The 26,609-nt window shown below is 53.1% G+C and overlaps 1 protein-coding gene and 1 long non-coding RNA gene across 2 annotated transcripts in view; one reads left to right on the forward strand and one right to left on the reverse strand.

The window, feature by feature from the left end:
• Positions 1-22,355, forward strand: part of MUC6 (mucin 6, oligomeric mucus/gel-forming) — an 81,713-nt gene extending 59,358 nt beyond the window's left edge. The window contains exons 58-93 of the mRNA XM_083459391.1: positions 296-745; positions 1,013-1,057; positions 1,164-1,613; positions 1,881-1,925; positions 2,033-2,482; positions 2,750-2,794; positions 2,902-3,351; positions 3,619-3,663; positions 3,771-4,220; positions 6,376-6,825; positions 7,093-7,137; positions 7,245-7,694; positions 8,960-9,014; positions 9,319-9,431; positions 9,699-9,743; positions 9,850-10,299; positions 10,567-10,611; positions 10,719-11,168; positions 11,436-11,480; positions 11,588-12,037; positions 12,305-12,349; positions 12,456-12,905; positions 13,173-13,217; positions 13,325-13,774; positions 14,194-14,643; positions 14,911-14,955; positions 15,063-15,512; positions 15,780-15,824; positions 15,931-16,380; positions 16,648-16,692; positions 16,799-17,248; positions 17,516-17,560; positions 17,667-18,116; positions 18,536-18,910; positions 20,537-20,639; positions 21,868-22,355. Of these exons, the coding sequence (XP_083315517.1) occupies positions 296-745; positions 1,013-1,057; positions 1,164-1,613; positions 1,881-1,925; positions 2,033-2,482; positions 2,750-2,794; positions 2,902-3,351; positions 3,619-3,663; positions 3,771-4,220; positions 6,376-6,825; positions 7,093-7,137; positions 7,245-7,694; positions 8,960-9,014; positions 9,319-9,431; positions 9,699-9,743; positions 9,850-10,299; positions 10,567-10,611; positions 10,719-11,168; positions 11,436-11,480; positions 11,588-12,037; positions 12,305-12,349; positions 12,456-12,905; positions 13,173-13,217; positions 13,325-13,774; positions 14,194-14,643; positions 14,911-14,955; positions 15,063-15,512; positions 15,780-15,824; positions 15,931-16,380; positions 16,648-16,692; positions 16,799-17,248; positions 17,516-17,560; positions 17,667-18,116; positions 18,536-18,910; positions 20,537-20,639; positions 21,868-22,090 (9,149 nt within the window). The 3' untranslated portion in view covers positions 22,091-22,355. The remainder of the gene's footprint in view (positions 1-295; positions 746-1,012; positions 1,058-1,163; positions 1,614-1,880; positions 1,926-2,032; positions 2,483-2,749; positions 2,795-2,901; positions 3,352-3,618; positions 3,664-3,770; positions 4,221-6,375; positions 6,826-7,092; positions 7,138-7,244; positions 7,695-8,959; positions 9,015-9,318; positions 9,432-9,698; positions 9,744-9,849; positions 10,300-10,566; positions 10,612-10,718; positions 11,169-11,435; positions 11,481-11,587; positions 12,038-12,304; positions 12,350-12,455; positions 12,906-13,172; positions 13,218-13,324; positions 13,775-14,193; positions 14,644-14,910; positions 14,956-15,062; positions 15,513-15,779; positions 15,825-15,930; positions 16,381-16,647; positions 16,693-16,798; positions 17,249-17,515; positions 17,561-17,666; positions 18,117-18,535; positions 18,911-20,536; positions 20,640-21,867) is intronic.
• A 692-nt stretch (positions 22,356-23,047) lies between these two features.
• On the reverse strand, positions 23,048-26,175 carry LOC310705417. The gene is made up of 3 exons (XR_014525257.1): positions 25,691-26,175; positions 24,155-24,229; positions 23,048-23,464 (listed from the first exon to the last, which is right to left on the reverse strand). It is a non-coding gene; the product is annotated as an uncharacterized lncRNA (long non-coding RNA).
• Between the last annotated feature and the right edge of the window lie 434 nt (positions 26,176-26,609).

Below are 26,609 nucleotides of genomic sequence, written 5' to 3' on the forward strand. Positions count from 1 at the left end.
GACTCGTTTGGCTCACTCATCCGGGAACCTGTTCCTCATGTCCTCGTGTGGCGCCCTGGGCAAAACAAAATCCCAGCCGTGACGGGAGCCCGCCTTTTCCCTCTCCCAATGCCACCTATGTGACTTTGCTCTTTCGTGTTCCAGAAACACCAAAAACCACCACTTCTGTTCCACCACCGGTGCCTACAGGTAAGGGCGCTCTCCTGCCGAAGGAGCTCTGCTTGTCTCCTTCTCTACTTCCCCCGTTCCCACGTGTGGTCGCCACCCTTTCAGTTGCTTTCTTTCTCCTTTGCAGGCACCACACCTTCGACAACCAGACAGCCAAGCAGCACGCCAAAAACCACGCCAACCACCTCTCCCTCCACCACATCCAGAACCACTGCATCAACTCAGACGGCAACCACCAACACGCCAAAGACCACTGCAACAGCCTCCACACCACCCACCTCTACGCATCACCCCAAAATCCTAACCACCACAACCCCCTCCACCACCACAGAATCCACTGCCACTAGCACACCAACCCCGACAACCACAACAGCACCCGTGCCCCCCTCCACACCGTCTCCTCCGACGCCGTCCACCACAACCACCACCACCTCGCCCACAACCGTTACCTCCACTTCCACCAGCACTCCAGTACCCACTGCCACAACTCTCACGACTGCTCCCCCTACCAGCACAGAAACGCCCAGCACTCCGGCCACCACAACTCCTGAAACCACCACCGTCCCAGTTACCACGGGTAAGTCTCCTTGGTCGCTCTGCAGCAGCAGCTTACAAGTCTTTCAGGAGCCCTCTCTTGCCAAAGGGGCAGAGGGATTCCCACCTCCAGGTCCCACGTAAGCCAGCCCTCTAAAAAGGGCAAGACTCGTTTGGCTCAGTCATCCGGGAACCTGTTCCTCATGCCCTCGTGTGGCGCCCTGGGCAAAACAAAATCCCAGCCGTGACGGGAGCCCGCCTTTTCCCTCTCCCACCGCCACCTATGTGACTTTGCTCTTTTGTGTTCCAGAAACACCAAAAACCACCACTTCTGTTCCACCACCGGTGCCTACAGGTAAGGGCGCTCTCCTGCCGAAGGAGCTCTGCTTGTCTCCTTCTCTACTTCCCCCGTTCCCACGTGTGGTCGCCCCCCTTTCACTTGCTTTCTTTCTCCTTTGCAGTCACCACACCTTCGACAACCAGACAGCCAAGCAGCACGCCAAAAACCACGCCAACCACCTCTCCCTCCACCACATCCAGAACCACTGCATCAACTCAGACGGCAACCACCAACACGCCAAAGACCACTGCAACAGCCTCCACACCACCCACCTCTACGCATCACCCCAAAATCCTAACCACCACAACCCCCTCCACCACCACAGAATCCACTGCCACTAGCACACCAACCCCGACAACCACAACAGCACCCGTGCCCCCCTCCACACCGTCTCCTCCGACGCCGTCCACCACAACCACCACCACCTCGCCCACAACCGTTACCTCCACTTCCACCAGCACTCCAGTACCCACTGCCACAACTCTCACGACTGCTCCCCCTACCAGCACAGAAACGCCCAGCACTCCGGCCACCACAACTCCTGCAACCACCACCGTCCCAGTTACCACGGGTAAGTCTCCTTGGTCGCTCTGCAGCAGCAGCTTACAAGTCTTTCAGGAGCCCTCTCTTGCCAAAGGGGCAGAGGGATTCCCACCTCCAGGTCCCACGTAAGCCAGCCCTCTAAAAAGGGCAAGACTCGTTTGGCTCAGTCATCCGGGAACCTGTTCCTCATGTCCTCGTGTGGCGCCCTGGGCAACCCAAAATCCCAGCCGTGACGGGAGCCCGCCTTTTCCCTCTCCCACCGCCACCTATGTGACTTTGCTCTTTTGTGTTCCAGAAACACCAAAAACCACCACTTCTGTTCCACCACCAGTGCCTACAGGTAAGGGCGCTTAGCCTGCCGAAGGAGCTCTGCTTGTCTCCTTCTCTCCTTCCCCCGTTCCCACGTGTGGCCGCCCCCCTTTCATTTGCTTTCTTTCTCCTTTGCAGGCACCACACCTTCGACAACCAGACCGCCAAGCAGCACGCCGAAAACCACGCCAACCACCTCTCCCTCCACCACATCCAGAACCACTGCATCAACTCAGACGGCAACCACCAACACGCCAAAGACCACTGCAACAGCCTCCACACCACCCACCTCTACGCATCACCCCAAAATCCTAACCACCACAACCCCCTCCACCACCACAGAATCCACTGCCACTAGCACACCAACCCCGACAACCACAACAGCACCCGTGCCCCCCTCCACACCGTCTCCTCCGACGCCGTCCACCACAACCACCACCACCTCGCCCACAACCGTTACCTCCACTTCCACCAGCACTCCAGTACCCACTGCCACAACTCTCACGACTGCTCCCCCTACCAGCACAGAAACGCCCAGCACTCCGGCCACCACAACTCCTGCAACCACCACCGTCCCAGTTACCACGGGTAAGTCTCCTTGGTCGCTCTGCAGCAGCAGCTTACAAGTCTTTCAGGAGCCCTCTCTTGCCAAAGGGGCAGAGGGATTCCCACCTCCAGGTCCCACGTAAGCCATCCCTCTAAAAAGGGCAAGACTCGTTTGGCTCAGTCATCCGGGAACCTGTTCCTCATGTCCTCGTGTGGCGCCCTGGGCAACCCAAAATCCCAGCCGTGACGGAAGCCCGCCTTTTCCCTCTCCCACCGCCACCTATGTGACTTTGCTCTTTTGTGTTCCAGAAACACCAAAAACCACCACTTCTGTTCCACCACCGGTGCCTACAGGTAAGGGCGCTTAGCCTACCAAAGGAGCTCTGCTTGTCTCCTTCTCTCCTTCCCCCGTTCCCACGTGTGGTCGCCCCCCTTTCACTTGCTTTCTTTCTCCTTTGCAGTCACCACACCTTCAACAACTAGACCGCCAAGCAGCACGCCGAAAACCACGCCAACCACCTCTCCCTCCACCACATCCAGAACCACTGCATCAACTCAGACGGCAACCACCAACACGCCAAAGACCACTGCAACAGCCTCCACACCATCCACCTCTACGCATCACCCCAAAATCCTAACCACCACAACCCCCTCCACCACCACAGAATCCACTGCCACTAGCACACCAACCCCGACAACCACAACAGCACCCGTGCCCCCCTCCACACCGTCTCCTCCGACGCCGTCCACCACAACCACCACCACCTCGCCCACAACCGTTACCTCCACTTCCACCAGCACTCCAGTACCCACTGCCACAACTCTCACGACTGCTCCCCCTACCAGCACAGAAACGCCCAGCACTCCGGCCACCACAACTCCTGCAACCACCACCGTCCCAGTTACCACGGGTAAGTCTCCTTGGTCGCTCTGCAGCAGCAGCTTACAAGTCTTTCAGGAGCCCTCTCTTGCCAAAGGGGCAGAGGGATTCCCACCTCCAGGTCCCACGTAAGCCAGCCCTCTAAAAAGGGCAAGACTCGTTTGGCTCAGTCATCCGGGAACCTGTTCCTCATGTCCTCGTGTGGCGCCCTGGGCAACCCAAAATCCCAGCCGTGACGGGAGCCCGCCTTTTCCCTCTCCCACCGCCACCTATGTGACTTTGCTCTTTTGTGTTCCAGAAACACCAAAAACCACCACTTCTGTTCCACCACCAGTGCCTACAGGTAAGGGCGCTTAGCCTGCCGAAGGAGCTCTGCTTGTCTCCTTCTCTCCTTCCCCCGTTCCCACGTGTGGCCGCCCCCCTTTCATTTGCTTTCTTTCTCCTTTGCAGGCACCACACCTTCGACAACCAGACCGCCAAGCAGCACGCCGAAAACCACGCCAACCACCTCTCCCTCCACCACATCCAGAACCACTGCATCAACTCAGACGGCAACCACCAACACGCCAAAGACCACTGCAACAGCCTCCACACCACCCACCTCTACGCATCACCCCAAAATCCTAACCACCACAACCCCCTCCACCACCACAGAATCCACTGCCACTAGCACACCAACCCCGACAACCACAACAGCACCCGTGCCCCCCTCCACACCGTCTCCTCCGACGCCGTCCACCACAACCACCACCACCTCGCCCACAACCGTTACCTCCACTTCCACCAGCACTCCAGTACCCACTGCCACAACTCTCACGACTGCTCCCCCTACCAGCACAGAAACGCCCAGCACTCCGGCCACCACAACTCCTGCAACCACCACCGTCCCAGTTACCACGGGTAAGTCTCCTTGGTCGCTCTGCAGCAGCAGCTTACAAGTCTTTCAGGAGCCCTCTCTTGCCAAAGGGGCAGAGGGATTCCCACCTCCAGGTCCCACGTAAGCCATCCCTCTAAAAAGGGCAAGACTCGTTTGGCTCAGTCATCCGGGAACCTGTTCCTCATGTCCTCGTGTGGCGCCCTGGGCAACCCAAAATCCCAGCCGTGACGGAAGCCCGCCTTTTCCCTCTCCCACCGCCACCTATGTGACTTTGCTCTTTTGTGTTCCAGAAACACCAAAAACCACCACTTCTGTTCCACCACCGGTGCCTACAGGTAAGGGCGCTTAGCCTACCAAAGGAGCTCTGCTTGTCTCCTTCTCTCCTTCCCCCGTTCCCACGTGTGGTCGCCCCCCTTTCACTTGCTTTCTTTCTCCTTTGCAGTCACCACACCTTCAACAACTAGACCGCCAAGCAGCACGCCGAAAACCACGCCAACCACCTCTCCCTCCACCACATCCAGAACCACTGCATCAACTCAGACGGCAACCACCAACACGCCAAAGACCACTGCAACAGCCTCCACACCATCCACCTCTACGCATCACCCCAAAATCCTAACCACCACAACCCCCTCCACCACCACAGAATCCACTGCCACTAGCACACCAACCCCGACAACCACAACAGCACCCGTGCCCCCCTCCACACCGTCTCCTCCGACGCCGTCCACCACAACCACCACCACCTCGCCCACAACCATTACCTCCACTTCCACCAGCACTCCAGTACCCACTGCCACAACTCTCACGACTGCTCCCCCTACCAGCACAGAAACGCCCAGCACTCCGGCCACCACAACTCCTGCAACCACCACCGTCCCAGTTACCACGGGTAAGTCTCCTTGGTCGCTCTGCAGCAGCAGCTTACAAGTCTTTCAGGAGCCCTCTCTTGCCAAAGGGGCAGAGGGATTCCCACCTCCAGGTCCCACGTAAGCCAGCCCTCTAAAAAGGGCAAGACTCGTTTGGCTCAGTCATCCGGGAACCTGTTCCTCATGTCCTCGTGTGGCGCCCTGGGCAAAACAAAATCCCAGCCGTGACGGGAGCCCGCCTTTTCCCTCTCCCACCGCCACCTATGTGACTTTGCTCTTTTGTGTTCCAGAAACACCAAAAACCACCACTTCTGTTCCACCACCGGTGCCTACAGGTAAGGGCGCTCTCCTGCCGAAGGAGCTCTGCTTGTCTCCTTCTCTACTTCCCCCGTTCCCACGTGTGGTCGCCACCCTTTCAGTTGCTTTCTTTCTCCTTTGCAGTCACCACACCTTCGACAACCAGACAGCCAAGCAGCACGCCAAAAACCACGCCAACCACCTCTCCCTCCACCACATCCAGAACCACTGCATCAACTCAGACGGCAACCACCAACACGCCAAAGACCACTGCAACAGCCTCCACACCACCCACCTCTACGCATCACCCCAAAATCCTAACCACCACAACCCCCTCCACCACCTCAGAATCCACTGCCACTAGCACACCAACCCCGACAACCACAACAGCACCCGTGCCCCCCTCCACACCGTCTCCTCCGACGCCGTCCACCACAACCACCACCACCTCGCCCACAACCGTTACCTCCACTTCCACCAGCACTCCAGTACCCACTGCCACAACTCTCACGACTGCTCCCCCTACCAGCACAGAAACGCCCAGCACTCCGGCCACCACAACTCCTGCAACCACCACCGTCCCAGTTACCACGGGTAAGTCTCCTTGGTCGCTCTGCAGCAGCAGCTTACAAGTCTTTCAGGAGCCCTCTCTTGCCAAAGGGGCAGAGGGATTCCCACCTCCAGGTCCCACGTAAGCCAGCCCTCTAAAAAGGGCAAGACTCGTTTGGCTCAGTCATCCGGGAACCTGTTCCTCATGCCCTCGTGTGGCGCCCTGGGCAAAACAAAATCCCAGCCGTGACGGGAGCCCGCCTTTTCCCTCTCCCACCGCCACCTATGTGACTTTGCTCTTTTGTGTTCCAGAAACACCAAAAACCACCACTTCTGTTCCACCACCGGTGCCTACAGGTAAGGGCGCTCTCCTGCCGAAGGAGCTCTGCTTGTCTCCTTCTCTACTTCCCCCGTTCCCACGTGTGGTCGCCACCCTTTCAGTTGCTTTCTTTCTCCTTTGCAGGCACCACACCTTCGACAACCAGACAGCCAAGCAGCACGCCAAAAACCACGCCAACCACCTCTCCCTCCACCACATCCAGAACCACTGCATCAACTCAGACGGCAACCACCAACACGCCAAAGACCACTGCAACAGCCTCCACACCACCCACCTCTACGCATCACCCCAAAATCCTAACCACCACAACCCCCTCCACCACCACAGAATCCACTGCCACTAGCACACCAACCCCGACAACCACAACAGCACCCGTGCCCCCCTCCACACCGTCTCCTCCGACGCCGTCCACCACAACCACCACCACCTCGCCCACAACCGTTACCTCCACTTCCACCAGCACTCCAGTACCCACTGCCACAACTCTCACGACTGCTCCCCCTACCAGCACAGAAACGCCCAGCACTCCGGCCACCACAACTCCTGCAACCACCACCGTCCCAGTTACCACGGGTAAGTCTCCTTGGTCGCTCTGCAGCAGCAGCTTACAAGTCTTTCAGGAGCCCTCTCTTGCCAAAGGGGCAGAGGGATTCCCACCTCCAGGTCCCACGTAAGCCATCCCTCTAAAAAGGGCAAGACTCGTTTGGCTCAGTCATCCGGGAACCTGTTCCTCATGTCCTCGTGTGGCGCCCTGGGCAAAACAAAATCCCAGCCGTGACGGGAGCCCGCCTTTTCCCTCTCCCACCGCCACCTATGTGACTTTGCACTTTTGTGTTCCAGAAACACCAAAAACCACCACTTCTGTTCCACCACCGGTGCCTACAGGTAAGGGCGCTTAGCCTGCCGAAGGAGCTCTGCTTCTCTCCTTCTCTACTTCCCCCGTTCCCACGTGTGGCCGCCCCCCTTTCACTTGCTTTCTTTCTGCTTTGCAGGCACCACACCTTCGACAACCAGACCGCCAAGCAGCACGCCGAAAACCACGCCAACCACCTCTCCCTCCACCACATCCAGAACCACTGCATCAACTCAGACGGCAACCACCAACACGCCAAAGACCACTGCAACAGCCTCCACACCACCCACCTCTACGCATCACCCCAAAATCCTAACCACCACAACCCCCTCCACCACCACAGAATCCACTGCCACTAGCACACCAACCCCGACAACCACAACAGCACCCGTGCCCCCCTCCACACCGTCTCCTCCGACGCCGTCCACCACAACCACCACCACCTCGCCCACAACCGTTACCTCCACTTCCACCAGCACTCCAGTACCCACTGCCACAACTCTCACGACTGCTCCCCCTACCAGCACAGAAACGCCCAGCACTCCGGCCACCACAACTCCTGCAACCACCACCGTCCCAGTTACCACGGGTAAGTCTCCTTGGTCGCTCTGCAGCAGCAGCTTACAAGTCTTTCAGGAGCCCTCTCTTGCCAAAGGGGCAGAGGGATTCCCACCTCCAGGTCCCACGTAAGCCAGCCCTCTAAAAAGGGCAAGACTCGTTTGGCTCACTCATCCGGGAACCTGTTCCTCATGTCCTCGTGTGGCGCCCTGGGCAACCCAAAATCCCAGCCGTGACGGAAGCCCGCCTTTTCCCTCTCCCACCGCCACCTATGTGACTTTGCTCTTTTGTGTTCCAGAAACACCAAAAACCACCACTTCTGTTCCACCACCGGTGCCTACAGGTAAGGGCGCTTAGCCTACCAAAGGAGCTCTGCTTGTCTCCTTCTCTCCTTCCCCCGTTCCCACGTGTGGTCGCCCCCCTTTCAGTTGCTTTCTTTCTCCTTTGCAGTCACCACACCTTCAACAACTAGACCGCCAAGCAGCACGCCGAAAACCACGCCAACCACCTCTCCCTCCACCACATCCAGAACCACTGCATCAACTCAGACGGCAACCACCAACACGCCAAAGACCACTGCAACAGCCTCCACACCATCCATCTCTACGCATCACCCCAAAATCCTAACCACCACAACCCCCTCCACCACCACAGAATCCACTGCCACTAGCACACCAACCCCGACAACCACAACAGCACCCGTGCCCCCCTCCACACCGTCTCCTCCGACGCCGTCCACCACAACCACCACCACCTCGCCCACAACCATTACCTCCACTTCCACCAGCACTCCAGTACCCACTGCCACAACTCTCACGACTGCTCCCCCTACCAGCACAGAAACGCCCAGCACTCCGGCCACCACAACTCCTGCAACCACCACCGTCCCAGTTACCACGGGTAAGTCTCCTTGGTCGCTCTGCAGCAGCAGCTTACAAGTCTTTCAGGAGCCCTCTCTTGCCAAAGGGGCAGAGGGATTCCCACCTCCAGGTCCCACGTAAGCCAGCCCTCTAAAAAGGGCAAGACTCGTTTGGCTCAGTCATCCGGGAACCTGTTCCTCATGTCCTCGTGTGGCGCCCTGGGCAAAACAAAATCCCAGCCGTGACGGGAGCCCGCCTTTTCCCTCTCCCACCGCCACCTATGTGACTTTGCTCTTTTGTGTTCCAGAAACACCAAAAACCACCACTTCTGTTCCACCACCGGTGCCTACAGGTAAGGGCGCTCTCCTGCCGAAGGAGCTCTGCTTGTCTCCTTCTCTACTTCCCCCGTTCCCACGTGTGGTCGCCACCCTTTCAGTTGCTTTCTTTCTCCTTTGCAGTCACCACACCTTCGACAACCAGACAGCCAAGCAGCACGCCAAAAACCACGCCAACCACCTCTCCCTCCACCACATCCAGAACCACTGCATCAACTCAGACGGCAACCACCAACACGCCAAAGACCACTGTAACAGCCTCCACACCACCCACCTCTACGCATCACCCCAAAATCCTAACCACCACAACCCCCTCCACCACCTCAGAATCCACTGCCACTAGCACACCAACCCCGACAACCACAACAGCACCCGTGCCCCCCTCCACACCGTCTCCTCCGACGCCGTCCACCACAACCACCACCACCTCGCCCACAACCGTTACCTCCACTTCCACCAGCACTCCAGTACCCACTGCCACAACTCTCACGACTGCTCCCCCTACCAGCACAGAAACGCCCAGCACTCCGGCCACCACAACTCCTGCAACCACCACCGTCCCAGTTACCACGGGTAAGTCTCCTTGGTCGCTCTGCAGCAGCAGCTTACAAGTCTTTCAGGAGCCCTCTCTTGCCAAAGGGGCAGAGGGATTCCCACCTCCAGGTCCCACGTAAGCCAGCCCTCTAAAAAGGGCAAGACTCGTTTGGCTCAGTCATCCGGGAACCTGTTCCTCATGCCCTCGTGTGGCGCCCTGGGCAAAACAAAATCCCAGCCGTGACGGGAGCCCGCCTTTTCCCTCTCCCACCGCCACCTATGTGACTTTGCTCTTTTGTGTTCCAGAAACACCAAAAACCACCACTTCTGTTCCACCACCGGTGCCTACAGGTAAGGGCGCTCTCCTGCCGAAGGAGCTCTGCTTGTCTCCTTCTCTACTTCCCCCGTTCCCACGTGTGGTCGCCACCCTTTCAGTTGCTTTCTTTCTCCTTTGCAGGCACCACACCTTCGACAACCAGACAGCCAAGCAGCACGCCAAAAACCACGCCAACCACCTCTCCCTCCACCACATCCAGAACCACTGCATCAACTCAGACGGCAACCACCAACACGCCAAAGACCACTGCAACAGCCTCCACACCACCCACCTCTACGCATCACCCCAAAATCCTAACCACCACAACCCCCTCCACCACCACAGAATCCACTGCCACTAGCACACCAACCCCGACAACCACAACAGCACCCGTGCCCCCCTCCACACCGTCTCCTCCGACGCCGTCCACCACAACCACCACCACCTCGCCCACAACCGTTACCTCCACTTCCACCAGCACTCCAGTACCCACTGCCACAACTCTCACGACTGCTCCCCCTACCAGCACAGAAACGCCCAGCACTCCGGCCACCACAACTCCTGCAACCACCACCGTCCCAGTTACCACGGGTAAGTCTCCTTGGTCGCTCTGCAGCAGCAGCTTACAAGTCTTTCAGGAGCCCTCTCTTGCCAAAGGGGCAGAGGGATTCCCACCTCCAGGTCCCACGTAAGCCAGCCCTCTAAAAAGGGCAAGACTCGTTTGGCTCAGTCATCCGGGAACCTGTTCCTCATGTCCTCGTGTGGCGCCCTGGGCAAAACAAAATCCCAGCCGTGACGGGAGCCCGCCTTTTCCCTCTCCCACCGCCACCTATGTGACTTTGCACTTTTGTGTTCCAGAAACACCAAAAACCACCACTTCTGTTCCACCACCGGTGCCTACAGGTAAGGGCGCTTAGCCTGCCGAAGGAGCTCTGCTTCTCTCCTTCTCTACTTCCCCCGTTCCCACGTGTGGCCGCCCCCCTTTCACTTGCTTTCTTTCTGCTTTGCAGGCACCACACCTTCGACAACCAGACCGCCAAGCAGCACGCCGAAAACCACGCCAACCACCTCTCCCTCCACCACATCCAGAACCACTGCATCAACTCAGACGGCAACCACCAACACGCCAAAGACCACTGCAACAGCCTCCACACCACCCACCTCTACGCATCACCCCAAAATCCTAACCACCACAACCCCCTCCACCACCACAGAATCCACTGCCACTAGCACACCAACCCCGACAACCACAACAGCACCCGTGCCCCCCTCCACACCGTCTCCTCCGACGCCGTCCACCACAACCACCACCACCTCGCCCACAACCGTTACCTCCACTTCCACCAGCACTCCAGTACCCACTGCCACAACTCTCACGACTGCTCCCCCTACCAGCACAGAAACGCCCAGCACTCCGGCCACCACAACTCCTGCAACCACCACCGTCCCAGTTACCACGGGTAAGTCTCCTTGGTCGCTCTGCAGCAGCAGCTTACAAGTCTTTCAGGAGCCCTCTCTTGCCAAAGGGGCAGAGGGATTCCCACCTCCAGGTCCCACGTAAGCCAGCCCTCTAAAAAGGGCAAGACTCGTTTGGCTCACTCATCCGGGAACCTGTTCCTCATGTCCTCGTGTGGCGCCCTGGGCAACCCAAAATCCCAGCCGTGACGGAAGCCCGCCTTTTCCCTCTCCCACCGCCACCTATGTGACTTTGCTCTTTTGTGTTCCAGAAACACCAAAAACCACCACTTCTGTTCCACCACCGGTGCCTACAGGTAAGGGCGCTTAGCCTACCAAAGGAGCTCTGCTTGTCTCCTTCTCTCCTTCCCCCGTTCCCACGTGTGGTCGCCCCCCTTTCAGTTGCTTTCTTTCTCCTTTGCAGTCACCACACCTTCAACAACTAGACCGCCAAGCAGCACGCCGAAAACCACGCCAACCACCTCTCCCTCCACCACATCCAGAACCACTGCATCAACTCAGACGGCAATCACCAACACGCCAAAGACCACTGCAACAGCCTCCACACCATCCATCTCTACGCATCACCCCAAAATCCTAACCACCACAACCCCCTCCACCACCACAGAATCCACTGCCACTAGCACACCAACCCCGACAACCACAACAGCACCCGTGCCCCCCTCCACACCGTCTCCTCCGACGCCGTCCACCACAACCACCACCACCTCGCCCACAACCATTACCTCCACTTCCACCAGCACTCCAGTACCCACTGCCACAACTCTCACGACTGCTCCCCCTACCAGCACAGAAACGCCCAGCACTCCGGCCACCACAACTCCTGCAACCACCACCGTCCCAGTTACCACGGGTAAGTCTCCTTGGTCGCTCTGCAGCAGCAGCTTACAAGTCTTTCAGGAGCCCTCTCTTGCCAAAGGGGCAGAGGGATTCCCACCTCCAGGTCCCACGTAAGCCAGCCCTCTAAAAAGGGCAAGACTCGTTTGGCTCAGTCATCCGGGAACCTGTTCCTCATGTCCTCGTGTGGCGCCCTGGGCAAAACAAAATCCCAGCCGTGACGGGAGCCCGCCTTTTCCCTCTCCCACCGCCACCTATGTGACTTTGCTCTTTTGTGTTCCAGAAACACCAAAAACCACCACTTCTGTTCCACCACCGGTGCCTACAGGTAAGGGCGCTCTCCTGCCGAAGGAGCTCTGCTTGTCTCCTTCTCTACTTCCCCCGTTCCCACGTGTGGTCGCCACCCTTTCAGTTGCTTTCTTTCTCCTTTGCAGGCACCACACCTTCGACAACCAGACAGCCAAGCAGCACGCCAAAAACCACGCCAACCACCTCTCCCTCCACCACATCCAGAACCACTGCATCAACTCAGACGGCAACCACCAACACGCCAAAGACCACTGCAACAGCCTCCACACCACCCACCTCTACGCATCACCCCAAAATCCTAACCACCACAACCCCCTCCACCACCACAGAATCCACTGCCACTAGCACACCAACCCCGACAACCACAACAGCACCCGTGCCCCCCTCCACACCGTCTCCTCCGACGCCGTCCACCACAACCACCACCACCTCGCCCACAACCGTTACCTCCACTTCCACCAGCACTCCAGTACCCACTGCCACAACTCTCACGACTGCTCCCCCTACCAGCACAGAAACGCCCAGCACTCCGGCCACCACAACTCCTGCAACCACCACCGTCCCAGTTACCACGGGTAAGTCTCCTTGGTCGCTCTGCAGCAGCAGCTTACAAGTCTTTCAGGAGCCCTCTCTTGCCAAAGGGGCAGAGGGATTCCCACCTCCAGGTCCCACGTAAGCCAGCCCTCTAAAAAGGGCAAGACTCGTTTGGCTTAGTCATCCGGGAACCTGTTCCTCATGTCCTCGTGTGGCGCCCTGGGCAAAACAAAATCCCAGCCGTGACGGGAGCCCGCCTTTTCCCTCTCCCACCGCCACCTATGTGACTTTGCACTTTTGTGTTCCAGAAACACCAAAAACCACCACTTCTGTTCCACCACCGGTGCCTACAGGTAAGGGCGCTTAGCCTGCCGAAGGAGCTCTGCTTGTCTCCTTCTCTACTTCCCCCGTTCCCACGTGTGGCCGCCCCCCTTTCACTTGCTTTCTTTCTGCTTTGCAGGCACCACACCTTCGACAACCAGACCGCCAAGCAGCACGCCGAAAACCACGCCAACCACCTCTCCCTCCACCACATCCAGAACCACTGCATCAACTCAGACGGCAACCACCAACACGCCAAAGACCACTGCAACAGCCTCCACACCACCCACCTCTACGCATCACCCCAAAATCCTAACCACCACAACCCCCTCCACCACCACAGAATCCACTGCCACTAGCACACCAACCCCGACAACCACAACAGCACCCGTGCCCCCCTCCACACCGTCTCCTCCGACGCCGTCCACCACAACCACCACCACCTCGCCCACAACCGTTACCTCCACTTCCACCAGCACTCCAGTACCCACTGCCACAACTCTCACGACTGCTCCCCCTACCAGCACAGAAACGCCCAGCACTCCGGCCACCACAACTCCTGCAACCACCACCGTCCCAGTTACCACGGGTAAGTCTCCTTGGTCGCTCTGCAGCAGCAGCTTACAAGTCTTTCAGGAGCCCTCTCTTGCCAAAGGGGCAGAGGGATTCCCACCTCCAGGTCCCACGTAAGCCAGCCCTCTAAAAAGGGCAAGACTCGTTTGGCTCAGTCATCCGGGAACCTGTTCCTCATGTCCTCGTGTGGCGCCCTGGGCAACCCAAAATCCCAGCCGTGACGGAAGCCCGCCTTTTCCCTCTCCCACCGCCACCTATGTGACTTTGCTCTTTTGTGTTCCAGAAACACCAAAACCCACCACTTCTGTTCCACCACCGGTGCCTACAGGTAAGGGCGCTTAGCCTACCAAAGGAGCTCTGCTTGTCTCCTTCTCTCCTTCCCCCGTTCCCACGTGTGGTCGCCCCCCTTTCAGTTGCTTTCTTTCTCCTTTGCAGTCACCACACCTTCAACAACTAGACCGCCAAGCAGCACGCCGAAAACCACGCCAACCACCTCTCCCTCCACCACATCCAGAACCACTGCATCAACTCAGACGGCAACCACCAACACGCCAAAGACCACTGCAACAGCCTCCACACCATCCATCTCTACGCATCACCCCAAAATCCTAACCACCACAACCCCCTCCACCACCACAGAATCCACTGCCACTAGCACACCAACCCCGACAACCACAACAGCACCCGTGCCCCCCTCCACACCGTCTCCTCCGACGCCGTCCACCACAACCACCACCACCTCGCCCACAACCGTTACCTCCACTTCCACCAGCACTCCAGTACCCACTGCCACAACTCTCACGACTGCTCCCCCTACCAGCACAGAAACGCCCAGCACTCCGGCCACCACAACTCCTGCAACCACCACCGTCCCAGTTACCACGGGTAAGTCTCCTTGGTCGCTCTGCAGCAGCAGCTTACAAGTCTTTCAGGAGCCCTCTCTTGCCAAAGGGGCAGAGGGATTCCCACCTCCAGGTCCCACGTAAGCCATCCCTCTAAAAAGGGCAAGACTCGTTTGGCTCAGTCATCCGGGAACCTGTTCCTCATGTCCTCGTGTGGCGCCCTGGGCAACCCAAAATCCCAGCCGTGACGGAAGCCCGCCTTTTCCCTCTCCCACCGCCACCTATGTGACTTTGCTCTTTTGTGTTCCAGAAACACCAAAAACCACCACTTCTGTTCCACCACCGGTGCCTACAGGTAAGGGCGCTTAGCCTACCAAAGGAGCTCTGCTTGTCTCCTTCTCTCCTTCCCCCGTTCCCACGTGTGGTCGCCCCCCTTTCACTTGCTTTCTTTCTCCTTTGCAGTCACCACACCTTCAACAACTAGACCGCCAAGCAGCACGCCGAAAACCACGCCAACCACCTCTCCCTCCACCACATCCAGAACCACTGCATCAACTCAGACGGCAACCACCAACACGCCAAAGACCACTGCAACAGCCTCCACACCACCCACCTCTACGCATCACCCCAAAATCCTAACCACCACAACCCCCTCCACCACCACAGAATCCACTGCCACTAGCACACCAACCCCGACAACCACAACAGCACCCGTGCCCCCCTCCACACCGTCTCCTCCGACGCCGTCCACCACAACCACCACCACCTCGCCCACAACCGTTACCTCCACTTCCACCAGCACTCCAGTACCCACTGCCACAACTCTCACGACTGCTCCCCCTACCAGCACAGAAACGCCCAGCACTCCGGCCACCACAACTCCTGCAACCACCACCGTCCCAGTTACCACGGGTAAGTCTCCTTGGTCGCTCTGCAGCAGCAGCTTACAAGTCTTTCAGGAGCCCTCTCTTGCCAAAGGGGCAGAGGGATTCCCACCTCCAGGTCCCACGTAAGCCAGCCCTCTAAAAAGGGCAAGACTCGTTTGGCTCAGTCATCCGGGAACCTGTTCCTCATGTCCTCGTGTGGCGCCCTGGGCAAAACAAAATCCCAGCCGTGACGGGAGCCCGCCTTTTCCCTCTCCCACCGCCACCTATGTGACTTTGCTCTTTTGTGTTCCAGAAACACCAAAAACCACCACTTCTGTTCCACCACCGGTGCCTACAGGTAAGGGCGCTCTCCTGCCGAAGGAGCTCTGCTTGTCTCCTTCTCTACTTCCCCCGTTCCCACGTGTGGTCGCCACCCTTTCAGTTGCTTTCTTTCTCCTTTGCAGGCACCACACCTTCGACAACCAGACAGCCAAGCAGCACGCCAAAAACCACGCCAACCACCTCTCCCTCCACCACATCCAGAACCACTGCATCAACTCAGACGGCAACCACCAACACGCCAAAGACCACTGCAACAGCCTCCACACCACCCACCTCTACGCATCACCCCAAAATCCTAACCACCACAACCCCCTCCACCACCACAGAATCCACTGCCACTAGCACACCAACCCCGACAACCACAACAGCACCCGTGCCCCCCTCCACACCGTCTCCTCCGACGCCGTCCACCACAACCACCACCACCTCGCCCACAACCGTTACCTCCACTTCCACCAGCACTCCAGTACCCACTGCCACAACTCTCACGACTGCTCCCCCTACCAGCACAGAAACGCCCAGCACTCCGGCCACCACAACTCCTGCAACCACCACCGTCCCAGTTACCACGGGTAAGTCTCCTTGGTCGCTCTGCAGCAGCAGCTTACAAGTCTTTCAGGAGCCCTCTCTTGCCAAAGGGGCAGAGGGATTCCCACCTCCAGGTCCCACGTAAGCCAGCCCTCTAAAAAGGGCAAGACTCGTTTGGCTCACTCATCCGGGAACCTGTTCCTCATGTCCTCGTGTGGCGCCCTGGGCAAAACAAAATCCCAGCCGTGACGGGAGCCCGCCTTTTCCCTCTCCCACCGCCACCTATGTGACTTTGCTCTTTTGTGTTCCAGAAACACCAAAAACCACCACTTCTGTTCCACCACCGGTGCCTACAGGTAAGGGCGCTCTCCTGCCGAAGGAGCTCTGCTTGTCTCCTTCTCTACTTCCCCCGTTCCCACGTGTGGTCGCCACCCTTTCAGTTGCTTTCTTTCTCCTTTGCAGTCACCACACCTTCGACAACCAGACAGCCAAGCAGCACGCCAAAAACCACGCCAACCACCTCTCCCTCCACCACATCCAGAACCACTGCATCAACTCAGACGGCAACCACCAACACGCCAAAGACCACTGCAACAGCCTCCACACCACCCACCTCTACGCATCACCCCAAAATCCTAACCACCACAACCCCCTCCACCACCACAGAATCCACTGCCACTAGCACACCAACCCCGACAACCACAACAGCACCCGTGCCCCCCTCCACACCGTCTCCTCCGACGCCGTCCACCACAACCACCACCACCTCGCCCACAACCGTTACCTCCACTTCCACCAGCACTCCAGTACCCACTGCCACAACTCTCACGACTGCTCCCCCTACCAGCACAGAAACGCCCAGCACTCCGGCCACCACAACTCCTGCAACCACCACCGTCCCAGTTACCACGGGTAAGTCTCCTTGGTCGCTCTGCAGCAGCAGCTTACAAGTCTTTCAGGAGCCCTCTCTTGCCAAAGGGGCAGAGGGATTCCCACCTCCAGGTCCCACGTAAGCCAGCCCTCTAAAAAGGGCAAGACTCGTTTGGCTCACTTATCCGGGAACCTGTTCCTCATGTCCTCGTGTGGCGCCCTGGGCAAAACAAAATCCCAGCCGTGACGGGAGCCCGCCTTTTCCCTCTCCCACCGCCACCTATGTGACTTTGCTCTTTTGTGTTCCAGAAACACCAAAAACCACCACTTCTGTTCCACCACCGGTGCCTACAGGTAAGGGCGCTCTCCTGCCGAAGGAGCTCTGCTTGTCTCCTTCTCTACTTCCCCCGTTCCCACGTGTGGTCGCCACCCTTTCAGTTGCTTTCTTTCTCCTTTGCAGTCACCACACCTTCGACAACCAGACAGCCAAGCAGCACGCCAAAAACCACGCCAACCACCTCTCCCTCCACCACATCCAGAACCACTGCATCAACTCAGACGGCAACCACCAACACGCCAAAGACCACTGCAACAGCCTCCACACCACCCACCTCTACGCATCACCCCAAAATCCTAACCACCACAACCCCCTCCACCACCACAGAATCCACTGCCACTAGCACACCAACCCCGACAACCACAACAGCACCCGTGCCCCCCTCCACACCGTCTCCTCCGACGTCGTCCACCACAACCACCACCACCTCGCCCACAACCGTTACCTCCACTTCCACCAGCACTCCAGTACCCACTGCCACAACTCTCACGACTGTTCCCCCTACCAGCACAGAAACGCCCAGCACTCCGGCCACCACAACTCCTGCAACCACCACCGTCCCAGTTACCACGGGTAAGTCTCCTTGGTCGCTCTGCAGCAGCAGCTTACAAGTCTTTCAGGAGCCCTCTCTTGCCAAAGGGGCAGAGGGATTCCCACCTCCAGGTCCCACGTAAGCCAGCCCTCTAAAAAGGGCAAGACTCGTTTGGCTCACTCATCCGGGAACCTGTTCCTCATGTCCTCGTGTGGCGCCCTGGGCAACCCAAAATCCCAGCCGTGACGGGAGCCCGCCTTTTCCCTCTCCCACCGCCACCTATGTGACTTTGCTCTTTTGTGTTCCAGAAACACCAAAAACCACCACTTCTGTTCCACCACCGGTCCCTACAGGTAAGGGCGCTTTGCCTGCCGAAGGAGCTCTGCTTGTCTCCTTCTCTCCTTCCCCCGTTCCCACGTGTGGTCGCCCCCCTTTCACTTGCTTTCTTTCTCCTTTGCAGTCACCACACCTTCGACAACCAGACCGCCAAGCAGCACGCCGAAAACCACGCCAACCACCTCTCCCTCCACCACATCCAGAACCACTGCATCAACACAAACCTCTGCAACTAACGCACCAAAATCCTCTCCAACTAGTTTGATTTCTACGGCGTCAAGCATGACAACACATTCTCCCATACAAACATCCTCTACTTCAATTCCATTTACATCTACTCTTTCTACTACTCCCATTATTCCGGTCACAAGCAGTACTCCATTGTCATCCAGTACTAATATTATTAGTATTCCAGTAACTACCCGAACCAGTACTTTGAGTAGTAGTACTCAGTCTTTGAAGACAACCTCCACATCATATACCTCAACTGTATCTCCTGGTGAGCTTCTATTTCGAGGAAATGTTTTTTGGTTGAAATGTGGTTTTTGTATTTCTCGAACATTTACGCTGACTTTAGTCACTGCATCATCTATTTGTAATTTTGTTCTATATTCCCTCTGCTTCTTTACCATCTGTGCAGATCCACCCCATTTTTTAAACTTTTAGTATCATACAGGATAAATATCTTTTCACAGGTCACACTTTTCACAGTATTCTGTGGTACTCCTCATTCAACAATGTTTATAGTTTCTTCTTTTAGGATTAGTGCTATACTTTCTTTTTTGTTCATTTCTATTTTATGTTTCCTTTTGATCCAGTTTGTTCCCTTTTTTTAATTTTTACAAATACCTAGGTAGCTGCCTGTTTAGTTCTACATCTTTTTAGAAGGCACAATCTAACACAATATGTTCCTGGAACAGGAAAGTGCAAAGCAATATTTGTTCTCCATTATGTACACTAGAACTGTCATCTTATATGAATCAACACAGAGATATAAATTAAATGGGCCTTATTCCCCTATAGCTGTGTAGAACTGCAGCCTAAAGATCCTTGTGCGGGAAAGCATTTGAACGGCTCTGTCCCCATCCAACAGCCAGATCACTTGATTTTCAAACTCATATATTAAAAGAAGGAAAACTCTGGTCTCAAGATATTTGATGGTTGTTGACTTTGGATGCAATCCTGAATTCGCAGAATGAACAACTTATTTTCTTTAAATGGACTCAGGATTTTACCCATATTATTTTGTTTATGCATGTGTTTGTGTTCAGATATTTTGCTTTTATTTTTTCAGTTACAGGCAGCACCCCTAAAATAACAACTACCACCACAACTTCAAATCTTAGGTTACCTAAACTAAATAAATGGTCAAAATGTATAAAAAAAAATATCCAGTAGCACCTTAGAGACCAACTAAGTTTGTTCTTGCTATAAGCTTTCGTGTGCATGCACACTTCTTCAGATTTCATGCATGCACACAAAAGCTTATACCAAGAATAAACTTAGTTGGTATCTAAGGTGCTACTGGAGAATTTTTAAATTTTTTAATACATTTCGACTGTGTCAGACCAACACAGCTACCTACCTAAATAAATGGTCTAAGTGAAAGTGGTTGCCTTCCTAAGGCTATAGTCACCTGCATACGTTTCAATGGGAATAAGCCCATTGAAACCATTGGCACCTTGTTCCAAGAAAAGTATGCTTAGACATGGGTTGAAGTACAGATAAGTTCTTTGACTTGCGAGCTACCCTTTCACATATGTCAAAATGTTTTAAATGTTCTTTAACAATAAAAATCAAATTAATTCATTTATAATGGTTAAAATAACTGATTTCACAAAATTGTCACCATACATGGATTTACAAACAGCATTAAGGAAGGCCATATACCTGCTCCCATAAGCAAGAAAACCTAAAGTAGTACAGACTCTAAAAGAACCATAGCACTCAGCTGAGACTGAACAGGGGATACAACTGATAAAGAAATGTATTATCCCTTTTCACTGGATTCAATATCAGCAGTTTCCAGATGACAGAAAATACCAATCATCTATATTGCCATAAGATGATTCACCACATTTCCAGTGCTGCTTGTATATTAACTGTTTTATTTCATGTCTTTCAGGGAAGTGTGAATCTGTTGAATATGAAGATCAAGTGGTTTACAAGGGTTGTGTTGCAAATGTCACTTTGACTCGCTGCGAAGGAATGTGTCCAACATCATCAAGGTGAGTATGCCACTATGACTTTTGTCTTATTACATAATCAAAAGTAATAATCTGTAAATATTACCAAAGTCAATTATTTCCATTGCTGTACAGCAGCTAGATATTATATAGTACATTGCATTTCATTATCCTATATTGCATTTCTTTTTTAAGATATAGTATATAACTTGCTTTAACCTAGTGAATGATCGGTTCTGGTACTAATATTCCCAGTTATGGTTCTGCCATTCCTGTCCCAAAATCAAATCCTACAGAGGTACAGTTCACATTATTGTTTATTGATTTAAAAGATGTGGGACCTCCATTTAAGAAGTCCTGTTTGTGAACGATTCGGTTTACGAACTCCACAAAACCGGATGTTCCAGTTTGTGAGCTTTACCTTAGTCTGTGAACGGAAGCTGAATGGTAGAAGGGCACTGGTGGCAGGAGGCCTCATTAGGGAAAGCGCGCCTCAGTTTAAGAATGGTTTCGGTTTAAACATGGACTTCCGGAACAGTTCGTAAACCGAGGTACCACTGTACCACCTTTCATCAACAAATCCCAGCATAATTTACAACTTCTTAAAACAATCTGGTATCAATAAGTATTATAAAAACCACAAAGCAGTACAATGGTGCTTGCAATAGCAGGATGGGGGGCAATAGTATTCTGTTCAACATCTCTTGCTCTTGGTAATTTCTGAGATACTCCAGATCTATAGCTTTGTATCTTCAGGGTTTTGCTGCTGAACAGGGGTGGGGTGACATACCCTCATGGGTGAACTTCTGGGGAGCCACATGTGGATGATAGGTGGGGCCAAGGCCCAAAATGGGCAGCTTCAAAGCCACACACACAAACACAGAAATCCATACATACACACTCCTAGGACCTTCTCCCAGATGAAGGGTATTTTTATCCCCAACCGCTCCACTGCCCTGCCCCTCACCCACCTGGCAAGTGCTGCTGCTGTTGGGAGGTGAGGAACATGCCGTTCCCCCCTCCTCATTGGCTACTCCTGAGAATGGCAGGGAGCGAGGCTAACTTGTGCAACCCCCTCACATAATAAAACATCAAACATTAAAAACAGTTGGCAGTTCTTGCAGTTCTTGGTCATATGAGCCAATTGCACATTTTTAGATGTTTTATTATGTTTTTATATTTTGCTGGAGGCCATCCAGCCAGATGGGCAGGGTATTATTATTATTATTATTATTATTATTATTATTATTATTATTCCTCTCTTTCACAGGCTAAATGTTGCCAAGATGATGGTACACACAGAGTGTGGGTGCTGCATGCCACTCACACTCTACAAGAAGGAGCTGACGATGCCTTGTCCAGACCCAGAGAACCCACATATGCCACTTGTTACAGAAATCATCCTATTTGGTGGCTGCGTATGCAACTACAATGGATGTACACACGAGGCAGACTCAGCTTCCTCAACCGTACAGGGATTGTTTAGAAAATAATGATCGGTTATTACCTACTTTGCAAAAAGACATTTGACACTCAACATCCCTTCGTTCATATGGATTTCTCCAAGCTTTGGGAAGGCAGGCAGAGTATACTTCCAAAAAGACTGGTACTGATAACATCCTTGGCTAATTTTTTCATCATTTCGGATGGAATAAATATCTGCCTTGCTCAGAAAGTTTCCACCAAGCAACGTCTACCGGACTATGTATTGTAAAATAGTTAAATAGGTTTAATAAAGAGTTTAGTTGGTCATTCTCATTTTCAGTGGCGAGTAATTAATGAGCATACTCCTGTATATCGGCATTCCCTAATCTGATGGCCAAAAGTCAGGGATGTTGGGAGTTGTAGTCTAAAACAGCTGGGTGGTATCAAGCTGCTGTTTGCTACTAAGCAAACTCATTCTTTGAGCATGCATCCTCCGTAGCCAAAACAGCACCATCCCTACACAAGAGAGAGAGGTATCATCAGGTTCAGGGAAGTACAAAGCAGCTATAGAAAAAATGTAGGCAGTGCTGAGGAGACCTTAAAAATACCTCCGTAAAGACTGAGCATGTTCAGTCAACATGGAATGCTGACTGATGGGTTGTGCATAAATCTGGAGGGGAGCGAGTAATGGAACAAACTATTCTTAAAAAGGGCACAGCGTCTGGTTGGCTGGAAACAGGAGCATGCCACACTGCACCATTTTTCTGAAGGTGCTACTGAATCTTGGAATGTTCATCTCTGCCATAATGCCAGTTTCTCTAACACACACTCAATAGACACTATTAAGTGGCAAAAATAGAAAAAGCAGTCAGGTTCAGAGGAGGAGAACAAGCATGGCTTTGAAGGCTACGTGAAGATGCATGCCGATGGAGAAAGGGCATGCAAAGTGGGTGGGGAGATATAGATAGATAGATGATAGATAGATAGATAGATAGATAGATAGATAGATAGATAGATAGATGATAATTTATTTAACCACCCCTCCTCCCAAGATCCCATGGCGGTTCACAACATAAAATTACAAAACGAGAATACAAAATACATAACCAATAACTCCCCTTCACACAAACACAATTAAAAATCCATAGACTGTTAATCAGCTGAACACCCAGTACTGAAAGATATGTAATGAAGGTGCTTTATAGGTCCAAACCAGCACTTTGAATTGGGCCTGGGAATTAATTGGTAGCCAGTGCAGTTGGGCCAGGATCGGTGTAATATTCTCAAACTGTCTAGCTCCAGTGAACAACCTGGCCACTGAATTCTGCACCAGCTGAAGTTTCTGAACTGTCTTCAGAGGCAGCCCTGCGTATAATTTGCTTCAGTTTTTGGCTCTCATCCAGTCCATTACTGAGGCAAGTCCAGCACATCCATTGCCTCATCTGCAATGAAGTAGAGAGCTGTGTGTCATCAGCATATTACTGACAACATATTCCCAAACTCCAGATAACCACACTCAGCAGTTTCATGTAGATGTTAAACAGCATAGGGGATAAAATCAAACCCTGAGGAACCCCACATTGAAGGCTCCATGGGGCCGAAGAGCACTCCCTAAGCATCACCCTCTGGAAACAACTATCCAGGTATGAATGATTACATATGAATGCACTCCTATGGGATATTGTGGAAGTGTGTAATGTTAGGATAGCAATTCATGCAGGTCATGAATTAAGTGGAGACACTTGGCTCATACCTTATCACAACAGATAAACAGATTAGGCTAAGATGCTTGCCCTAGATTTTAAGGGGCTTTGGCCTTAAGTGCAGATTGGTTTAGATGAAGTTGTGTATAAGGTTTCAGCACTTTATAAGAAATGGTTTGGTGCTTACATTTGCTTAAAGGCATATATTTCTCCCTCACAGTTTTCAGTGTGTTTGATGAATTAGCCATAAAAAGTGTTCAATAGATTGCCAATAAAGTCAGGATGCATCAAAACACGAATGGTGTCCCCATATTATTTTATAGAGGTGGGGATAGAGGAGCAACTCTAAACTTGTGCTTTCTTGATCAAGGACCAATATTCCAAGTCACGCATACAGAGTGATTGTTTGGCAAGCTGAAAGCAGCCTACCTCTCAATATCTTCCATAGAGGTCCACGCCAGGGCTGATTCCATGCTGTGTTTATTTCACTGTGTTAACCTAAACCTAAGTGAAAGTTTCAGGAAGTTAGGGGTGAAAGCAATAAACTAATCTTAACAAAGAGCAATAATATTACCACCTTTACAAAATTGGAAGCTGCCCAGCATACCTGTGGATTTGGGGTGGGATTGCCTGAAGTTGCCTTCAAAATGACCAGATCATACAGTGGTGAAAGAAAATGTGCCACAAAAGACCCCTCATAAAACGAGAACCAGCTCCTGGGCAAGCTGTATCTATGGAAGATCCCAGGTTCAATGCATGGCCTCTCCAGGTAAGGGTGGGAAAGAGAGCACCTGCCAGGTAGTGTGTACAGCAGACCAATCAGCTAGATAAAGCAATGGTTGGACTCTGGATAAGGCAGCTTCCTATGCTCATATTGAACAAGGCAAATGTTTTGCAATCTTAGCAGTGAGACACAAGAGCTGTACTGTTATGGGCAATGACCTCTTCCAAATCACATACATTTACACGTGGCTAATAAATGCACACAGAGTACTATTGATCCAAGAAAATCTGTATACAGTGGTACCTTGGGTTACATACGCTTCAGGTTACATACGCTTCAGGTTACAGACTCCGCTAACCCAGAAATATTACCTCAAGTTAAGAACTTTGCTTCAGGCTGAGAAGAGAAATCATGTTCCAGCGGCGCGGCAGCAGCAAGAGGCCCCATTAGCTAAAGTGGTGCTTCAGGTTAAGAACAGTTTCAGGTTAAGAACGGACCTCTGGAACGAATTAAGTACTTAACCCAAGGTACCACTGTACAGTATTTGGTTGATACAGAGAGGGCTGAGATCACCTGCAGTGTGTTAACGTCCATCTTTCCTTAAAATGCTTCATGCATCTTAGCTTTCCTCATTTTAATAATAAATAATTTATTATTTATACCCACCCATCTGGCTGGGCTTCCCCAGCCACTCTGGGCGGCTCCCGACAGAATATTAAAAACACGGTAAAACATCAAACATTAAAAACTTCCCTAAACAGGGCTGCCTTCAGATGTCTTCTAAACGTCAGATAGTTGTTTATTTCCTTGACATCTGGTGGGAGGGCATTCCACAGGGAGGGCGCCACTACCGAGAAGGCCCTCTGCCTGGTTTCCTGTAACTTCGCTTCTCGCAGTGAGGGAACCGCCAGAAGGCCCTCAGCGCTGGACCTCAGTGTCCGGGCTGAACGATGGAGGTGGAGACACTCCTTCATTTTAAAAGCCAACTCCACTATGACACACTTTAAAGCCTATAGGCAATGCCACTACCCAAGTGATAATATCACCATAACAAACCAAAAGGGGCATCTTAAGCTTGTGTGAGAAGGACAGGACGTGCGACACATACTTTTGCTAGAATAGAACAAGGGGAAGGAAGATCAGTTAGGATTGACTATGGAATCAATTTTCCATGCTGAGAAAGTATTTATAAACAAACATCTTCAGGTGACAAACCTTATTCCAAGGGAACTACTCCTAACCAAGGCTGCTTGAAAGTCCTCAGTAAGGCCTGAAATTATACTGCTCCTGAGGGCCTTTTTCAGCCGGAACTCTCTGGAACTCAGTTCTGACACCTCTCAGGTGGACGCCATTGCTATTCTAAGAGAACGAAGGAGGCGTTCATGGTGAGTTCTGGCACCTTTTTCTAGAAAAATAGCACTGCTGCTCCTTTAATTCTTAACCCTACTTTTTAGCTTCACTTCCTGCTTCCTATTTGGCCCTCTATTCAGTACAGTGGCACCTCGGGTTAATAACTTAATTTGTTCTGGAGGTCCGTTCTTAACCTGAAACTGATCCTAACCTGAGGTACCACTTTAGCTAATGGGGACTGCCGCGCTGCCACCATGCTATTTCTGTTCTCATCCTGAAGCAAAGTTCTTAACCCGAGGTACTATTTCTGGGTTAGCAGAGTCTGTAACCTGAAGCGTATGTAACCTGAAGTGTCTGTAACCCGAGGTACCACTGTAAAACACAGCTTGCCGTTTGGGGACCTTGCAAGTTATTTTATAGTTGCAATATTTTCTTCTTTAAACAGCCATATGTATCTGCTAATTGTCAAATTGCTATTTTCTAAATCCTAGATGCTTCTGACCTCAGACAGAACATTATGGCTTATATTAGCCTCATCTGCCATCAGCATTCAATCACTCCTGGAAGCTTGCAAATCCTTGTCAGGTTGTGGGCTTTTCTCCTAATTCAAACTTCTATACTTCTACAGACCCAGGCAGCCTCTCTAGTAAACTACGGTACTACCTTATTTTTGGATGCTCTCATTTTGCCATGGGACACTATTATTTATTTATTTTTATTATAGCAGAGGTGCTCCACTAAAGCCTAACATCTACTCATTCATTACATTACATATCCTGCAGTTCTACTTCTGACAAGCCAAGGAGTGGT

The sequence above is a fragment of the Podarcis liolepis genome, assembly GCF_965112155.1.
Source record: "Podarcis liolepis genome assembly, chromosome: 1".
NCBI lineage: Eukaryota > Metazoa > Chordata > Lepidosauria > Squamata > Lacertidae > Podarcis > Podarcis liolepis.